The sequence below is a fragment of the Achroia grisella genome, unplaced genomic scaffold (genome assembly GCF_030625045.1).
Source record: "Achroia grisella isolate CSIRO2021 unplaced genomic scaffold, CSIRO_AGI_Agris_v1 utg540, whole genome shotgun sequence".
Lineage (NCBI taxonomy): Eukaryota > Metazoa > Arthropoda > Insecta > Lepidoptera > Pyralidae > Achroia > Achroia grisella.
Window position 1 is genome coordinate 1178261 of NW_026712925.1, and position 21060 is coordinate 1199320.

General features: G+C 31.5%; 1 protein-coding gene across 1 annotated transcript in view; it reads right to left on the bottom strand.

Annotated features, from left to right (window-relative positions):
• LOC131847596 (cell adhesion molecule Dscam2-like) overlaps positions 1–21060 on the bottom strand; it is a 107460-nt gene that overhangs the window by 63973 nt on the left and 22427 nt on the right. The window contains exons 3-4 of the mRNA XM_059197195.1: positions 9887–9977; positions 1894–1943 (exon numbers count right to left, since the gene is read on the bottom strand). Coding sequence (XP_059053178.1) covers positions 1894–1943; positions 9887–9977 — 141 coding nt within the window. The remainder of the gene's footprint in view (positions 1–1893; positions 1944–9886; positions 9978–21060) is intronic.

The following is a 21060-nucleotide window of genomic DNA, read 5'->3' on the forward strand; positions in this document are numbered from 1 at the left end:
TACTACGTCATAACGAATCACAATATAGGAGGTATTCTATGGATGTGGTACGGTACAGCCATCATTATATGACCATAACCTAGAGAAAGTAGATAACTTAGACCTTTCCCTATATTCTATGCCACCTATATTATGCTAAATGTCATGACGATTAATCGAGCCGGAAAAATAGAAGAAAGAAAAAAGAAAGACATAAGGAAGAGAGGTATCACAACTTATCTTATATAACTATACTCAATACTCAATACTCAATATTTATTGCATTCCATAATATTACAGTGAAAGATGTTTATAATACGTTTTCGATCATTATGGACCCTGTTAGGGCACGCAAACATAACATTATTATTACTATTATTATAAATAGTTATAACATATAATTTAATATTATTCATCCAGTTATACATTGTAATATACATTAATTAAATGTTACATAAAAACTAAAATACATCATTCAAATAATCACTTACATTATAATATTGTTTTTTACATAGTAAATCCTTTAAGTATTTTATAAATAGGCTATTCTTATTTAAAGTTCTTATAGAAGTTGGGAGTTGGTTAAATATTTTAATAGACGATACCAAGGGGCCACTAGAATGTAATTTGAGACGAGAGGTGGGTAATTGTATTTTTTTATTATTACGCAACGCGTAATTATAGTCTGTGTCTTCTCGCAACTTGTACAGTTCCGGATATTTTTTTACAAATTTACACACTTCCAAAATATAGATGCAAGGCAGGGTGAGTATATTATTATAAAATAAGGTTTAAATGTTCTTATGTTAAATATTATTCGTATTAATCGAGTACGGAAAAATGTTCCCCCACATAACCACCCCATAACTGACCCTTGCATGTGAAAACCCATAATTGGTGGAAAGGGCATTACAGACGTCTGTAGTCCTTTTCACTTCCCGAAGAGAATAAACGAAACTAGACATTTTTGTTTTTATCTTTTGTATGTGTGCTTTCCAATGTATATGGGTATCTATTACTAAACCTAGAAGTGTAAATTCATTAGCTGTTTCTATTGTGATGTTGTTAAATTTAAAGTTTATATTTAGGGGTTGTTTTTGATATGGATGAAAGCTGATGATTTTAGTTTTTGAAAAGTTAATAACTAGATTATGTAGATTCATCCAATTTACTATTTTTTCCATAATTTTCTGTAATTTATCGTTTAAATCAATGTTAATATCATATGAAGTCAAAAGTGACACATCATCCGCAAACAATACGCACAGTTCGTCTATAATTTTTGGCAGATCGTTTATATATATTAAGAACCATCCAATTAGGTATACCACTTGATCTTATAGTTTGTATTTGTTTAGTGTATAATTTATTTCTACAAATTACTGCCAAAACGATTGAAACCATTCATGAGTTTTTCCTCTAATGCCAATTCCATATAATTTATTCAGTAATATATTGAACTGTACTCTGTCATAAGCTTTGGACATATCTAGTAATATACCTATAGCATATTTTTTGTCATTTATGATATTGAGAATCTCCTGTATATATTTGAATATTGCTAAGGTTGTGGATCGATTTTTACGAAAACCATTTTGAGAGTCATGAAAGATATTATATTTTTCGCAAAATTTATAGACGCGTACACACATGGCTTTTTCGAAAATTTTATTTTCGAAAAAGCCATGTGTGTTTTACTCTATACCTAAAGGGAATTGTATAACTATTCTACACTTATACAATTCCCTTTAGGTATAGAGTCAGTTAAATTTTAATCTACTACGAATCAGAAACGATGCTTGCTTCCTCTTTAGTAACAACAATAGTCTACACATATCGTATATATTATACTTATAACTGTTCGATATTTTCTATGTACGAATTGACGCGCAGGTATAAATCATAGGTACTCACCTAGTTCCCCCTCAAACGGGTAGTTATTACCTCCTCCCACCCGCCGACATCTGCAGAAAAAAATCACAATAAGCATATTGAATATCTACTCATTCGTAACGCTTGCTGTTTATGAATTAGTAATTTGTTGAGGGATTTTTATATGTAAATTGGTCAAGATTGGATCAAACATGCTGACGATCCACCTGATGGTAAGCGATATATCGTAGCTAGCACATATACATGAATAGCACTACGGATATTACGTTAACATATAACAACCGTGATACCACTCACATCTACATCACACATCACACACATCTACTGCACATTCTAGAGGACTAACATAACAATCCTATTATCTTATGCTGTAATTTCACTAATCTGTACCCTACAACCGAAACATAGCTTACAAAGAAAGCTACTTGACCGTTATATAGTTCTGAATATATGTAGAACAAATGTCCCTAAATTAAAGAAATATATTGTTGACTACTCTATACAAGTTTACTAAAATAATGTACTAAAATATCAATACACAGTACTTAATACTGTATGGCGACGAAGATGCTAAACACCTGTCACGTGGGATTTGAATATGCTCGGTAAAATATATACAACAGTTAACAGTCGACAAAATGTCCCAGACTACCCTATCCCATGGGATTAATGATGCGGGGAGCAGTGACAGTTTATATAGTCGGTAAAACGCGTGGATGTCATTCTGGATTTTCCACCGACTTGCTAATTCTTCGAGACTGAAAATGCTATCCGAATATTGCTGTAGCATTATTAAAATAATGTGCATAAATATAAAGATTATTTAATTTCTCTCTTATCTTGTTTAAGTTTAATATTTGCCGTCGTAGGTCCTGTTTGGAATAAATAAAGATTTTTTTTATCTGAGATAAGTCTAATTGAAAAGAAAAACAAGCTGACAGCTCAGGTGTCTACTAGATTTTCTTTCACAAAAAATACTACTATATTTTATCAAGATTAGTGTCGAATCAAAGTCCCAAATCAAATCCGTTCAATTTAAATAGAGTCATCTGAAATGTTGAGTTCATCTTGTTCATAGAAATGTATATTATACGATATAACAAATACGTTTCATTTTAACATTTTCACTATTGCAAACGTCATCATTTTCGAATTAATCTTTTGAAAGTATGATAACAGTAATTGTGGAAATTTAAGTTAGCATATCCAATTCATTCAGTACATTTCCAACCACTATAAAACATCAATGAAGCACCTAACAAGTACACTTTAAGAACACAATACATCCCCGCTTCATACTATGAACCTACCATGTACCTCTTAGCGGCACTGTCAAGCATCAGCTTGAACTGCGTTAGGTGCGGTCAACTCATTTTTCAACAATATTCACCTTTATGTATACTGACAGAAGAATACGGGCTGAAGTGTGCCCTTTTAAAGAGACACTGTCGTGGAGTACTTTGTAATCCTTATATTCCTTTAGTGTGAGACATAATCTCAAAAAGTATTGCTTTTATTATGAATCTTCACTCTGCTATATTCCATTTTTATTTGCAAATACTACTACAATTAATATTATAAAGACTAACGTCACCAATGACTAAATCTGATATTGGAGATAAAAGACAGCCTACGTACGTCCTATACATATTTTCACTTCGAATTTGATAATGATTCTCGTTTTCATTTATAATATCAGTATGGATTTATTTATACGCAATTCGAATATTTGTTTAAAATATTAAGATTCAAAATATTTCTAACTCAGTCATGTTAAAAAAGGATGCGAAATGGTGGACGGAATTTTATACACATGCCTGTGTATGTGTATAAAACAATGAACCATGACTAAATTACTAATTACATACAAGTATTACGGCAATATCAAAGAACACAAGTATATAAATAAATTGATACGGTTCTTGTTCCGTTATCCCGCTTTTATAATATATACCTATACAAATTTAAAAAACCCTCAAAAATTTTAAAAAAGTGTGTATATATAGATATAGCAAGAATTAGGGTCTTAAGTCTCCACTATATTCCCATTATAAGATATAATTTTCAATTGAACGAATTTCCATTATTCAATTTCGCAAGAATTAAGAAAAATCTCCTTAACAATATCGGTGTCGACATTAATACCTGTATTTTTACGCGAATAAGAGCAGTCGTATTAATTCCATTTTTCCATTAGTACATAATGTATTTCTCACAATAAATTCCGTTGTTAACTCGGCAAATAGGAACTGTGTATTGTTCATAAGACCGCGTCAAAATATCGACAGGAATGATGGATGACGCAGCCAGAAATCCATGGAATACTTAATGGCGTCGAGCCGGCAATTTATCATACACTGATTATTTTCGATTTCCCTTTGATATTGGTGTACACGTAAAGGAATACATATCTCAGTACTAAACTAGGACATGTACAATTAATAAGTGATAAGGAAAATATTAACTTACATGGTAGAGAGAATTAACTTTGTATAGGTAATAATTATTTGATTTGAACACGACATAGCGATAAAACATGAATTTATCCACAACCTTTCAGATTACACTGCTGACCTGCTAGCATATACCATTAGAGTAGGGATCGACATCATACCATACATACCAAGATACCATACATGCCATACATATCAATGATATAGCATATACCATATAGCAGGCGGGATCACCATACACAAAAAAGATTAATATTTAGCAAGTAGGAAAAATATTACGAAACCAAAAAAGATGGGTGAAAATCCTAATATCTTTTATAAGTCTTTGTTTTATTATTATTTATATATCATAAATGGTAATAAAAACAGTAAAATACCAACATTCATTCTTCATACCTACTGTTCTAATTTTTAGCAGCACCAATCTTTACTACATAGTATATATGAATAATAAATCTACTTACTAATTTTAATTATATATATATATAGTTCGCTTCTGAAAAAAACTAGTGGATATAAATGTATAAATAACAAATGTATCCTCGCTGCCTGCTTTTGTAGATATATTTATGTTATACCCTCGTGGGGAATCAGCAAGGGAATGTGCAATTTTCCACGCCGTTCTCGCCTTTTTTGCCGCTACATGCAATATCGTTCAAAAGTAATAGGGGACTGACACTCCCATAATATTTTATATGAGACAGCATAAAGTCTAATCTGCTTATTATTATTTCCATAGCATTCCATAATAATATATACATTATGACTTGAAAGGGCAAGTTCACATAAGAACCAACTGATAATTATGAAAATGATCAATTTTATCAAAGAAATACAGTTGGAAATAAATGTAAAGGATAGACACCAATAATGACACAAATTGTTGTATTAATACTATCACATTTTATATAAATACATACATTATATGTATTACACGTGTGTCTTTGTTTGTACAAACTATTTCACTCATCTCCTGAATATTTTTTAAAATAAAAAATAACCTATTTTAATCTTCATCAATCTATTTTTACGTCATTAATATCTGTTTAATACAGATAGTTGATGACGTGTCTGTCTAATTTCTAATTATACACCTAATAGGTTTTGAATGGATTAAAATCTATGACGTGACAACCTGACTTGCAGTTATACACCTAACTGCATCTGAAAGGGTTAAAATCAATCCTGAAAACGAAGTAAATATTAGAAAAACACTTGAATTATTCTTTGCAGTATTTTCTTTCCAAAGTAATGTTGGCAAGCCACATTTGTAATACAGTAGGGCGAGAATGAGAACGAGTTGCTTTGAAGATAAGTGTCGCCGTAAAAACAGGCGCGCTATGTTAGCCTGGGCACGTGAAAGGAATGTCGAATGAATGGATGACAATGCATACATGAAGTTGATGTCGAAAAATGCATTCTTGAATTATACATTTACTACGTACTATATTTATATATATGGATGAATATTGAACACTGAACGATATTAAAATCGCTTCAGTATCGCTTGATTGTACGTTTAATGTTGAGGCGTGTCAAAGGTATTTTAAATATGAATGGACTTCATAACGATATTGAAATTACTGAAGTGGTGTTGAAGGATAATTAGACACATCGTGTACTATTAAATGTATGACAATGTAGAAAGATCTACCTATACCTTCGATGTACATATACCTTTAAGGGTCGGTCTTCTTTTAGAATAGTTTTTTATTGTTTATATTAAAAAAATACTCTGCTATTCAGTCCACTTGGATTTTGCCTACAAAGCTACATATAATATTGCCATAAAGCTTTTGTAAACTGTGCTTTAGTTGTAGATTGAGATTAGGCAATAAAAAAATTATAAGATAAGAGGCATGATTTCTTATTAACATATTTGTACATGACATCCTTGATACAATTTATGTACATATATGTGCAAGAACTGCGCTTGACCATCGAATGAGCCGTGAGCTTGTTTGAATTCCAGTCATAATTCACTCGATAATACAATAAAATGCTTACGTAGGTACCATGATAAAACATAAAACTGTTAGTCTTCCACGAAAACTCGGGAAATGTTCGGAAAATCTCATATTTTCTAATATACAGGTAGCGAGCAGGTATGTAAATTGTAGAGTTTAGGCTAAAATGTGAAGTTATGTCTGTGCATCAGTTTAAATCATTTAGTTCAACGCAGTACTTGTAGGTAATTTTTACTTGACGGCCTCAGGTTTAACATGCACTTTACTTCTAGTGATTGTAGGTTTGAAACCTAGGTACAAACATTGTTATTCATTATTATGATTGTTTGTATGGTCGGGTTTTTACTATATATATTTTATTTAGAATAAGAGTGTATTTAAGTATGTATTTTTATCACTTGTCTAGATGACGTCGTGTGAATTGTCCATAGTTTATATTATTATTATAATTAGGTACCGTGGTAGTGTAGTGTGGCTTTTTACGAAGCGTTTGCGACAGTAATATCTCACCTATCTAGAAGTTGTGTTTCAACAGGTTACTTTAGTACTCCAGAACGGTAACAAAAACTAATTATGACCAGTTTCACATGATAACGTGATATCTATGGAGCTATTAATATATATAGAATTGCCACTTACCATCAGGAGGTATTTTAGCAATACTACAGTCATGAGGCTGCTGTTTGGCATTCTAGTTACTTGGAAAACAGTTCTTAGAGTGAAAAAGATGTTCTTCAAATCTATTTGAGATGAAATTGGAAAGAGTTATTTTTGATACCCATAGAATGAATATATATTCTTAAAATCTTTTTGAGACCAAATTGGAAGGAATTACTTTTGATGCCCCATAAAATTTAATCACGTGTTCATCCACTAAATAACAATAAATATGCAGAAAATGCAGCAATAGAATAACAACCCAAAACTTTGTCAAGCAGCACTACACATCCTATGTGGTTGTAGCCCATTCACGTATAAACGAAATTTATAAATATACGAATAATTTTGGAAAGTATACACTCTATCCTGAGGAGACAAAAACAATCGCTCCTAAGAATATTATTCAATTCTTGTCCCTCACGGGTAGGCAGCGTAGGTAACTTTAAAAAAGGGAGAAGACAATAGATCTAAAAAAAAAGTCCAAAACAGTGACAGAGATGGTAATTACTAAATACTAAATAAAAAATATTCTTAAGTTCATTAATTATTTATAATTGGAAATTGTTACGGCCTGTTTCTTATTGTCAATACAGGGCGGTAATGATGGATGGCCGTCGAACAATAACAGACGTTCATCAATTTATCACGGACCGACACTACATAATACATACTGATATACACGTTGAAGCCACAGCTGCTGTAACTTATTGTTTATATTAGGTACTTGCGTACTGTTTTGTATTTATAATAAAAAAATAAACAATAGTAAAAAGGTACTGTATGAAATAAAAAAGTACCTACTTAGGTAATTTTTCATTTTAGGCTTAAAGTTATTTTTTTATTTTCTGCAGTACCTTTTTTTATATTTTTATTAATTAATTATTAACAAAAGAGAATTCGTTACAGTCATGGCTGATATAATTTCTCATAATGAATAGATATATTTGTTCTGTGCGGAAATCGAGCCATTGAAGTAAGGTAAGGCAATGCGCTAAACTATTGTACTAGACCACAAAGTTCGTTGTTCATTATATAGTTGCATTATGGCTCATATTTATAACATATTGTGTTCAAAATATAATCCCGTATAGTACCGTAATCTATCTTTCAAAAGCGCTTGAAATCCAATTCAGCTCGTTCAATGTGCAAGCTAACTGGAATTCCGGACGAAAACTGTTTACCCTCGCGGCTGGCTGTCCAAACGCAGAGAATTTTAAATCAACTTTTTGCTTACGATAATAAATAAAGACTTTTAAATTTAGGTCTTTTACTAGTAGACTTTATAACGTATGTTTTTATTAGTAAGTATAATAATGAACAAGCGGAATGTGACTGATAATGGAAAGTCAGAACTGTTACTTGTCAACAAGAACAATATCACAGATATCAAGTTATGTGAGGACCGTAATAACCACAGAAACAGAGCTTACAAAACAAGGAAATAGGTGAGATAAAGTTACCCATACTTGACTTTGTATAAAGTATATGTCGGCAGTATAATTGTAAACCTTGTCTATTTAGAAGTATTTGACATTTAGAGGAGTAACAATTAAAATTATTCCTATAAAAAATGGGTCGAGCCATGAGTAGTAACTGATAGTAAAATATAATTACAATAATATACAAGCAAAATAAGTGTAATCATTATTTTACTGTATAATTGAATATTCAATTTCATATTAAAATTCTTCAATAATTTAATCATCTACAAATATATTATATAGAAAAACAAAATTTAATCTTAGTATTAAAATGTCAATAACAAAATGTAATCTATCCTTTAAATTGGAAAAAGTGACAATAAAAGAGAAACAAAAAGAAAAATATAATTAATTATTCACGGCCGGGTAGTCCGGCAAAATGTTTATCTAAACAGGGACACGTCAGTTTTTCAATTTTATTAAACAAAACAGGTATCCTAAATTGAATGTTGTAAATGGTGTCATCAATAACCCAGTTAAGCTGGGTGGACAGATAGATTGAGTGGGTTGAGATAAGCTGGCGTCCATGAATCCCATTGTAGATGTCTAATACGTATTATGTATTCGATAATCTAGTTATTGGCAACAGATTATGTGCAATATTAAGTAAGTGAAACCGTCCTGTCTGAGTGCTTTACTACTTTGCTACATCTCAAAGGACATGAGTTCTAATCTGGCCGATACCAAAGCAATTGTATGTTAATTGATATGACATAGATACACAATACAATATTAAGTTTATGTTGTATCAAAAGTTATGGAGAGCGTTCGGAACTACTACTCTCTGCGGCTGACCTGTGTTGTGATGGAAGAGGTTATGAATAATAAGGACTAGTGGTCTCAGTATTATTTAAAACTCTTAGTCATACTCATGAAGGGTGCAGCTTGAAGGGACCGGTCTATTCTGTTCTGCGAAAAATGCAACTCGTTTTTACATTGTTCTCAATTGAATTTTAAAATGTATTTTTGTAATCATGTATTAACTCATCTAAAATAACTCTGCTCTGAGATTGTTGTCAGGTTTTCTTAGCTCGAAAGCACTCTGAATTGATGGCAGATTTGACAAATCATAAGTAATAGATCTCTATGAATAAAGATATTTTGATTTTATATACATATATTGATAATTAGCATTCAATTATACCTATATTTAGCCGTCGACAAGATTGATACTGAGGTCATCAATACTTTATATTTAACTAAATAAAATTATTAACAAAATTTACGGAAACCTAGAGACGTAATAGAGACAACTACATACCAAAAAGCTATACAGTTTAAACTGTTTTCATTTAACTTTACACATTAACTATTAGCCTTTGCTTCGGTTAACGAAACCATTAAACCGCGACAAAACAGCGCCTCACGGGCATTTATCTTCCACGGAGAGTTATAAAGGGCATAAATAAAGCAAAACCTATAAGGCTTTAAAGCAACAATGAAAAATACGAACCGTTTTATGTGGGGCGGCGGCTGGGGTGTGGGGTTCGGTTCCGCGAGCGCGCCTGGCGAGCACGAACAATACCGCCCCGGTGAGAGCACAGCTGCAAAAAAAAAAAACACATGAACAACCGCTCCAATTATTGACGTAGGCATGAGATGAAAACCTCTAGTTACATGCTACTTGTATGGTTCACAATAACAATTAACATGACTTTACAGTTATTTAACAAAAACTTAAAAAATATAATAACAACCCAGTTCAATCCTAACAACTTCGTCTAGTCTCTAAGTAGACCTTTAACTATTGGTACTAATAAACAAGTGGTAAAAATATTTAAATATATCTTGTTCACAGTACATCAATAATAGCAATAAAAATAATCGTACTCGTACGTCCGAGAATCGAGCCCGCGACCACTTGACGGACGGCTTAGCACATTAGCCGTTATACTCTCGATGGCAACTGACAATATTTTCTTTATTAAATTATAAATTCAAAAAAATATCATTCGTGAGTCTTTGCAATTAAAATTTTTGAAGAGAATTCTCTTATTCGCATATAATACATAAAGGATCGAAATATATCCACTTATTTAGAAATACTTAGTACATGTCAATCATAAAACATATTTCAGTAGAGAGATGAAAGGGACCCCCGGATCTTTACTAATCAAGATAAGTAAAGATCAGTCAAGACTGAATTTACATACATAATAACGAGTTGGTATTGAACAGAATATACATACATTCTCTAAGGTAACTTTTAAATAGAAGGCTGTAGATATTGTGTTATAACATAACAAATGAGAAGCAAATCAAATTTCAAATATTATTGATTTTAAACGATTTTTTTATATTTGCTATATAGTAATACACTAAAAATTTTGCTACTTAATGGATTTATATTATTTTGTTGAATTCCGCTACAATAAACATGTGATTTCATCACAAATATTCAGTGGAAACTTGACTACCGTTACAACTAAACTAGCCTACCTAAACTACCTTCTTTAAAAAACTATTATTTACACTTGTTTTACTTATTTAATCTGTGGTTGTAATTAGTAGTTGCACCATTCATTTAAGCATCAATTAAGTCTACTAGCATGAAGATGAAGTCGGGTTGAATAGCTATAGTGGCGAACTCGCCAGGAATTAACTACGATGGTTTCCATGGATCGCGTTAAGGTTGACCTGATAAAGTACATTATCGTCAACGGGACCACGTGTTCCCATTGCTAATAATTCCGTTCTACCTGGCTAGTTTTGTTAGGATTTGGTAGCCCTGCAAATAAAAGAAACATTAGGTCCCAAGACTGCTCTTACGTTGCTGACTATACTCAATTCCATATAGTTGTACTTTTGTTTCTTTTCACTTTTTATTACGACTACGACCCAAATCGTAACCGTAAGCTACGTATTCCGACTTTACAATTCATATGATTTCTACTTCCCGTCATATAGGGTGAGGCACCATTACAGATAATAATATGAAGGAAGGAATATCAGAAATCGATTTCCGGAGGAAACGCAAAGGCTTACTAAGATATTGCCTTTCATATATTCTATATTGGTAATAACATATTTTATTGGCTACATATAGAATATGAGTGACTAAATTAAATCCGATCGGGACACGTTGCTGTGACACATAGGTGACAAAGGTATCAATGGGTAATTTGATATAATCCGTACATAATTCGTCTCATTAATTAGTCTAATATTCATGCTAAAATTGTTATTTATTTGTTTCGTATATACGCCAGCATTTAGCTGAAGTAATTATTAAGATTCCATTTTCATATCAAAAGTTATAAATAAAACCTTAACTGGCTGTCTGATTGCCAGTAAAATAAAGTTGTTATGTTTTTGTTGTCGTTGTATGTCTAGTTGAACTGGTAACAAATATATTTTACATAGTAGATACGTTTAGGTATTAGATACACTTCTCATACTGTTATGTGTAATACAGATGCAAAACCTTGTATATGTCTTTATCCTAGAGACCTATACTAGGTCGCCACTCTTAAAAAAGTGGTCTGCGCCAAGCAGCTTACTATGTAAGCTGTAATTCGGTTGTAGGTTGCAAATTTACCTGTGAAATTACATGATAAGAGACAGAACACATCTTTGTCCTCTGAACTGGTAACATATGTATAGTAGGTACGTTTAGGTAGTAGTAGGTATACTCCTCATGAAGGTATTGATATCTGTAATACAGGTGCAAAATCTAGTTTAAGTCTTTAGGATCCTCGCTTTAAACACTTATCGGCACCAAGCAGTTTACTTTGTATAAAAGCTGTATTTCTTGTAGGGCGCAGATTAGGCAGTGAAATTATAGGATAAGAGATACAACACATCTTTGTCATCTGGATTGATAACCCATGGGTTGTATCGCGAGTGTCATATGTTAACATGATATCCATAGTCCTATTCACATGTATAAAGACGACGGTAACCGTTTACCATCAGGGCTGCCAGCTTGTTTGTCATCTAGTATTAAGTTATCCAGGTATTATTGTTACATTTACTCTCACTTCTTTATAAGATTTTAGTTTAAGTAAACGGTTTGTACATATAAGTCTTAATATGAACTAAACATATTTAAAATCAAAACTTTGAAAATAGCATGGTTGTCTACTATTAGTAAAGTTTGTATTAATTTAAATGAAATAGCACACACACACTATAAAATTTTATTTTAACTTATATTAGTTTTATAAAAATAATATGGTATTTAACTAAATAAAAAACGAGTCTATTTTTACGCACAATCAGTTTGATCATGTTTTTACAACTAAAACCGTTACAAGCAACTGAATATAAAAAAATATTATTCGAATTCACAAAAAACTCAGAGTACTCACAAAGTGACAAAAGTAAGGCGGGGAAATAAAGTATTTTTATAGAATTCCATAAATTTTCCTTTCAAGTCCAACGACGATTTGGGTTCGGTTAACGAAATAATAATTCCATTCTATGTGGGTGTACTAAAAAAACGTTTGACCATAAATTCTTACAAAACGTTTATCAGTCAAAATTTCCAATGGAGAAATCGTTAAGAAAACTGTATTAATAAAATTTATCAATTTCTAGAATTTATTTACCAAACACAGATTCAGCGAATCGACAAAGTATTTATAAAACAAATTGTATTACAAGTACATGATGTGTTCCGCGTGAGTGGGGACAAGAGGCGAAAAAACGAACGAACCCATTGGAAATAGGGGGGAAATGGGTGAGTGGAAGGGGCGCCGGGTGGCCCGGGAGTCGAGCGTTACGTACTTCCGCCGGAAATACAGTCTGCTCTAGATACGCCGGCCACTAAACATATTTCATACACTAAGTTTGAAGGCTATAGATGTAATCACACTATAAATCCTCGCAGAAGCATGAAAACAATATTACATAATATGAAAGTTAATACTTATTATTTGCGATCACGCATTTTTTTTTAATTTGTTCTCTTTATAACTTATATTCATGATATTACTATGATTTGTATATATATATATATATATACTCATAGACTATTAAAAACACAAAACATTTAGATTATATGTTCATGTAATGTACAGAATCTCAATGTGACATAAAATTATTTTAAATATCTTGAAAATTATTTAGTGTCACATTGAGATTTATCGAAAAAAGTTGTTAAGAGTGGGGAAATTGACAAAATTGGTATAAAATCAAAACAAACAAGAAAAGACATACAATATACATTTAGTTAATTTTTAATTAGTCCCCAGGAAAAGCAACTGCTACCGATTCAAAGTTCCTTCGGCCGGTCTTAACAATTCTTGTCCTCGTTCATTTTCATTACTGAATCTTAGTTATTTATTGGAACTGAAAAAGTAACGACAAATGTAGGCCCCGTATATTACTGTAGTTACTTTTTACTATATTTTTACTTTACGTTACTCTAGTACGTATGCCAGACCCACGTATAACTGCATACTTAGTTTTTTAAAGTAAAATTTTTCAAAATGTTACTATAAATTTTGAATGGCATAAAATGTTCTATGTCAATAAATTGGTTAGTAGTTTGGTTTTGATTTTTGATACTACGTAACTCTAATAACTTGGTAAATACAGTAGTCAGTACCTAAGTAACCCTAGTTACTAGTTATTCATCTATTCATGATTCTAGCTAGATAGCTAAAAAAATGTATCAGGCAATACATCTGTCTTCGATTTGATTTACCCGGATATATCGAGAGTCACCTGTCGTCAAGTAAATAAAACTATACTAATAATAGAAAACAACTATTCTATCCTACTAATTACAACAATTACTAAAAGTGTTTATAATAGTTATTATATACTTACATTCAACAAGGACCATAGCCTGTTGAATGTGTAAGTACATTCTTATTTAGTTTTATGTATATTATATGTTTAATATAATTTCATCAAAATAAAACAAAATACTCTATTAGGTGCTCGAATAATCACTTCTTACCTCTTCCGACCACTTAAGCAGATCATGCAGCTGTTAAAGTCCGTAGTCGAGTACTATTTTCAAAATGCAAGAACTGCAATTAAATATTCTTCCGTAGAGAACATAAATCTAGCTTTGGAATCTGCAGGAAATGCGAACAAAATTGCAATGCTTTTTTAGTCTTCTATTAGAATAGAAGATTCAAACTTAGTTTTAGGAAACAAATTTGTATTTGATTGCAATGTTTCTGTGTTGGTATAGGTATATCAAATCTAACGACAATTCGAAAATACTTGATTTTTTCTTACGTGAGAAAAATATCAAGAAAAATCGTTTACAAATATGGACTTCCAAAGTTGTTCTAACAAATATATTAGTGTAGCAGTTCCCTCTTTTTAGATTAATTTTGAGATAAAATATAGATTACATCTGTCGTTATGTACCTATCTTCAGGTCAAGTTTCTTTAAAAAACTGTATCGAAATTTGTAATATTAGTATGTATATGTATTTACATACAAAATTTATCAATTATTTCATTTGTTTAATCTTATATTTATACAAATTCATCATAAAACATACTCACAATACTACAGAAGAATATTAAGTACTATCATCCCTTCAGCAGTTGTGTAAAAAATGGCACTCTAATTCCCATAATGTCTGCATATCTATAATCCCCTTATTCTATTATAGTATATTCACCCTAGATGTTATCGCGCTCTATACTCAAAGCCGTCCAGACGACATCTCAATTTTAGGGTTCCTTTTATTTTTTTACCTATTCATTTACCAATACCTTTTAAATTGTATTAATCTCTTTGTAACTTTTAAAAAAATAAATTTTAAAATAGTTTTTTTAATAATATTTATGTAACTATCATAATCATGCCTTAATTCTAATAATAAGAACTTTCAATTAAATATCCAGAAATAGGTGTGTTTAATTTGTATTTATACAAATTAAACACTGTAATTAAGTATAGTATGTTTATAAGTACTGAGGGAAAAATACACAGATTAGACTAGCATTGCACGGCAGAGCAGTAGTATAGAAACGACCCGTTAACAGTTACAACTGCTGGTGGAATTATACTCAAGAACAATATGCAAAAGACAAAAGATTTAAAATTGTTCTGTTCATACGGATATAATGGAAGAGAAAGACATCGTTTCGGCTGGCGACACAAAGGGATACAAGGGGTTTCATCGAAGAAAGATATTTATCAATGAAGTAAATGGCGCCGCATGATTGGGAAAGTCGACCTCGAGTAACAAGAAAGAGTGAGACAAAACATATGGTTTTAGTATCGTAAAACAAATCCCGTAAACGCTAAGATAAAATCAGAAAATTGGTAGGTATGTCTACTGCAAGTGGAGTGGAGTGGTGCAAGTGGATGTATAGATCCACTTATTTGGGCCCATCCAAGTAGTAAAAACTATTAATACAGCCACAGAAAGTTCTAGTAATATGTTATGAATGATGAACTACTAACCGTAATGTAAAATAGTTAAATAACGATATATTTACAGAACAGCATTCATATAATGTACTTCTGTAAATTGTTAGGAGAATTGGTATGATACAGATTTTTAACATTCTATTAAATTATTATTATTTTATTTAAATATAGTTATTGAAATTGTAAATAGATTAATCTAGGTTTATTTTTTCAACGTATTATATGTAAATATAATATTTTATATAGTTTAGGGAACAGACGAGCTTGCGGCTCACCTGATGGTAAATGATTACCATTGCATTATTTTTTTTTTTTATACCATGAATATTTCATACAAAATAGTAAAACTTAATTACCTTATTTTTTTTTTTTTTTTTACGCTCATGAGTACCCACTATAAAAGATACCGCTACCCACTTCGTTGCCGGCCTAAGAAGGAATAAGCTCTTTTCTTGAAGGTTTCAATATCGTGTCGTTAATATCTAATTCAGTCAAATATTTGACAATAATTAATTGTATAATTCTTTAACAAACTTCAGCTTCAGGAAATACGTCTTTGAGATGTTATGTAATAGATGCACGAAAAATACAGTTGTGCCAACAACTCACTCACTTTTGAACGCGGTTGGAAAACTCATTGACTTTTCAGGAGCGAGGCCGGCCGGATACGGTATGGGGTGAGTCGCAGGGCAGCGGGAGCTACATCCGGCGGATATACAACCGTCCACCGGCTCGCCAGTGTGTTTGCCTGGAGCAATACGATCTAAAGGGTATTTTTATGAAACATTCAAGTCTCACTAAAGGCCTGTGGTCGAAAACTCCGATTATTTATTAGTGAAAAAACCGTTTCGCGTCATTTATGCATAATGGAACATAACTTCAAATGTATGTATGTGGTAACATTTTTATTACTACTGAAATGTAGAATGAATGACTGAAAATGGTGGTTAGTACACATGACAGCACATTTGGATACTAAAAAAACATTATCATAAAAGTATAAAAATCTGAATAAAAGATAAAAGTAAAATAAATATAACTATAACCTAAATCTTAGATTCATAGATCCTGAAGATGAATTCTTTAATAAAAAAATAAAAGGACGACTTGACACGATCTAAGAAATTAAATTCAAATCACGTGTTCCATCATAATTAAACAATGACAAATATATTCAAGTTAAAAAGTCTACAAAATGCTTGCTGTGAGTGTACTCTTTTTTTATAACTAAAATTGAATAGTACAGCGCTCGAGGTAGGTATAGTGGAGTTTGTTAATAATGCAGTATGTAGGAATCTAATTGCTAAATTACAAAGGAAAAAGTAAAAGATGTTTGAAAAGGCAATCTCAATCTTCAGGTAACATTACAGGGTGTTAGCTTGTCACTATACCGTATTTAGTTAATATTTTATTACATGACAGATCAATGAACAAATCTTCGAAACGAATAAAACCTTCAGAGATAGTTCCCTCTCAAAACAACTTAGATTTCCTTTCGCACAGTCAAAGGAGCTTAACGAGAAAAGAAAAAAAAGCTTCCAGTGAAAGAGAGAAATAAAAAATGCAGAGAAACACGGAGGTCGGAGTTTTTCCTGTCACCGGGCACAAACAATGCCTCCATTGTAGGCTCTCCCCCCGCGCTCCGCCGCTCCTCAACCCCTGGCTCGGAACAGCGAAGGAAACGAGCATCTTTTGTTTCCATCCCCGCGGCCCGCGGAAACGGGTGCTTTGACCCCGCGGTCATCTGTTTACATCACGCCCACTAGAAAAAAGACTTCCGATTTATTTGTTCCTACGACAGCGATTATGCACAGAAACTGCCATTGTCAACAATAAGTAAGGTCAATTTGCGAGCGATATTTCTAAAGAAAAATGAGCTCTGGGCATTCAGGGACATCTTGTTCACGGTTTTATGAGAAAAAAGTATTTCAAATTAGATACTTTTCTTGAATACGGGTACAATTTATTTTTAAGATGCTGGATTAGTCTAAAGACAGATCTTTATCAATATATATATATTTATAATGTAAGAATATTTTTTTAAAGTAAATGTAGTACAAAAAGTTTAAAGAGATTAGCTCGTAATTTAATTTCCAAAAAGAGTAGAAGCGGTACTGTAGCACAGACTTCAAATGAGGTAATTACGAGTACTGAAACAATTCTAAAATTTAAAGGACTTTTTTCAAAGTAATGAAAAATTACTTAGAAATCGGAAACATAGAAAAATGTACTATAATACATTATTTTATGAATTATCTGATCCCTATCTCATTAATATAAGCAACTGTGTGATGAACTCCTAATCTTAATAATTACCATTTCAAATAAGTGAAACACGATCGTCAAGATGTCACAAACAACGAATTGAAACTTGATTGCAAACAATTACATTACAAACAAGCTGATGCCCACATGAGGGTCCCACAATATACAGGTTGGGGTACTACTTACCCCCACCTGTATATTGTGGCTTACTATATAATATATATCATGTAATTGGAATGCAAACAATTACATTACAAACAAGTTGTCCAGATGAGGGTCCCACAATATCTTACCTACCCCCAGGTGGGGATAAGGAGTATCCCCACCTGGATATTGTGGCTTACTGCACCACAGACTACAATATTCCCATATCACTCTTCAACTGAAACACATCTTGCAATTATGTTTAGTCGCTGAAATAAGATATCCAAGTTCACTTTATATAAAGTCTTCCTCGGTAAGTATATTAGTCACTATTTATTTCATTTATTCATGATATTGTCTAAATTGGATAATATGAACTAAAACGGAATAGTTAAAATAGACCTCTGAATACAATTACATCTGTATTGTGTTGTGTATTCGTAGCTAGCAGTAATCATGTACAACTCATAACGAGAGTACATACAATAATAATACACGTTCTAAATATACTCATATATATATTTATACCATATAATATATTTTATAACAAAAATTAACATACTCATTAGATAACCGTCGCTCGTCTAATATATTACGTGAATAAAGATATACAAATACATTGTTGCGAAGTAAGATTAGTTTAGAAAAGCTGTACCTATTTCGAAACTTTATAAGCGACGGGTCCTCTCGCAACACTTTTATTGCACAACCGAATTGGATTTCACTATCCTGTACATGTATCTACCTAACGTCGCAAAGCGAATTACACTTGCATTGCAAGTGTTGCCACCTTTTACTGATTTTCAATTTGCGATAATTATTTTCACAAACAATAAAAGATATTTTTGCGGAAAAATACAATTGAGAACTCACAAAAATAATAATAGCTATTGCAATTTATGGGATTATAGTATTATAGTAGTAATAAAGGGCACTATTTGCTTCTAAATAATAGCTTTACAAACGTCAATCACACGTATTCTATACAAGAATGACTACAAACTGTTCATCATCATCACGTTTATCAAACTGATTTCATATTACTAAAAGTTAAAATCTGCTAATATCAGTAGAAAGTAAGGTAATTATTGAGAAAGACTATTTTTACATGATATATTAGAATAAACAATAAAATTAGACTCGATAATATTTCATTACAACAATGTATAAGTTGTAAATTGAACAATGGGTGTATATAGGATATTAAATGTAAACAGATTGATCTTTATAATATATGATAACGAATTTATTGACAAAGAAATTGCATCAACAATTACATAGAAATATTATGTTGTCTTTAGATAATGCTTCAATGAATGTAAAAGACTTTAGTTAAATCGTCACAAAAGGAAGAAAGGAAATTACAATCTGGCAGACGAATTTGGACTACAAATAAATACTTTCTATTGTTTCCTACAATGTATTACATTAAACAAAAACGAAAACACAAGTAATAGATCACACAGCGAAAAGTACTGGCGGCCTTATCGCTAAAATCAATCTCTGAACACTTGAATTCTCAAATTGTACAGACGAAATTACCATAGCTAACCATTAAATCAATTTCAAATTGTTTAGGCATCTATTATTAATTATATATGCACAATATTATAATATTTCTTTTACCAACAGATCTTAATACTAGTTAACGTCATCATTATTACATATTATAAAATAAAGTCGCTGTCGCTGTTTGTCCCTATGTATGCTTAAATCTTTAAAACAACGCAACGGCATTTGAAGCGGTTTTTTAATAGATAGAGTGATTCTGGAGGACGGTCTATATGTATAATAGATGTACGCCCGGGCGAAGTCGGGGCTCGTAGCTAGTAATAAATAAAATAGCAGCTATCTGCAATTTGGAAATAATGTTTGCTATAAATCAGTAGGTAAAATATATAGAAACATATTCTTGTATCTAATGAAACAAATTTAATCTCCATGGAGGGACCTCCATAAATAAAATTATTACATAACTGTTTTATTGATATGTCGACATTTTTGAGAAGAAAAAACATAGTTTCATAACTATGGTTTTGTTTTTGCAGTTCATGGGCTCAGTCATGTTGCCTCGTCCTCGCTATTATTCACGGTTGATGGGACGCCAAGTCATAGACGATATGTTCATATCAAGTTTGTGATATAAACATATGTTCCTCCATTGCGTGTCTAGTATGAAAACGCTTGATGGTTAACTACGAAGTAGCTAAAAAATAATATTTAAAGACAAGTTCGGGCGTTTACACTTAAATATTAACATAAGTATTACTAGTAGTTGTGCACTACAACTTCAGAAGTGGAATAATAATAACTATCATTATGTTTGTAAAATGATTGGAATTAAATAATCATTAAAAGTTACGAGAAGCTTAACTTGTTCAAACTTGTTCAGTGAAAATTGCATACAAATCGATTATGCTACTTCTAAGATTAACGTTTTGGTCAAAGTGTGAATATAATTTAATGTTTATAATATAACTATATTTAATATACAGACGACTTGCTTATGAGCATGTTCTATACTCGTATATATATATATAGTATAAACTATATAATATAATCGTAACAAAGTTGTTACATATTATATATTATATATGTTTAGGATAATTATATATCACTTTGTGCAGGAGTACAGCGCGTATACATCTTTGATGTATGACTATAGTTGCTACTCAAGAATACACATATATAGTTATAGTTTTTCAATTTTTCAAAGTATATATTATGAAAAACAGCGAAATGTGGATATGCTAAATATTATGTCTATTATAACATCGTTAATTAACAATTAATTAGTGTATTCCATCTGGATTAAGCTGTGTAGATGTACGAGTATGATTATTATAACATACTAACCGATGTAGAAATGT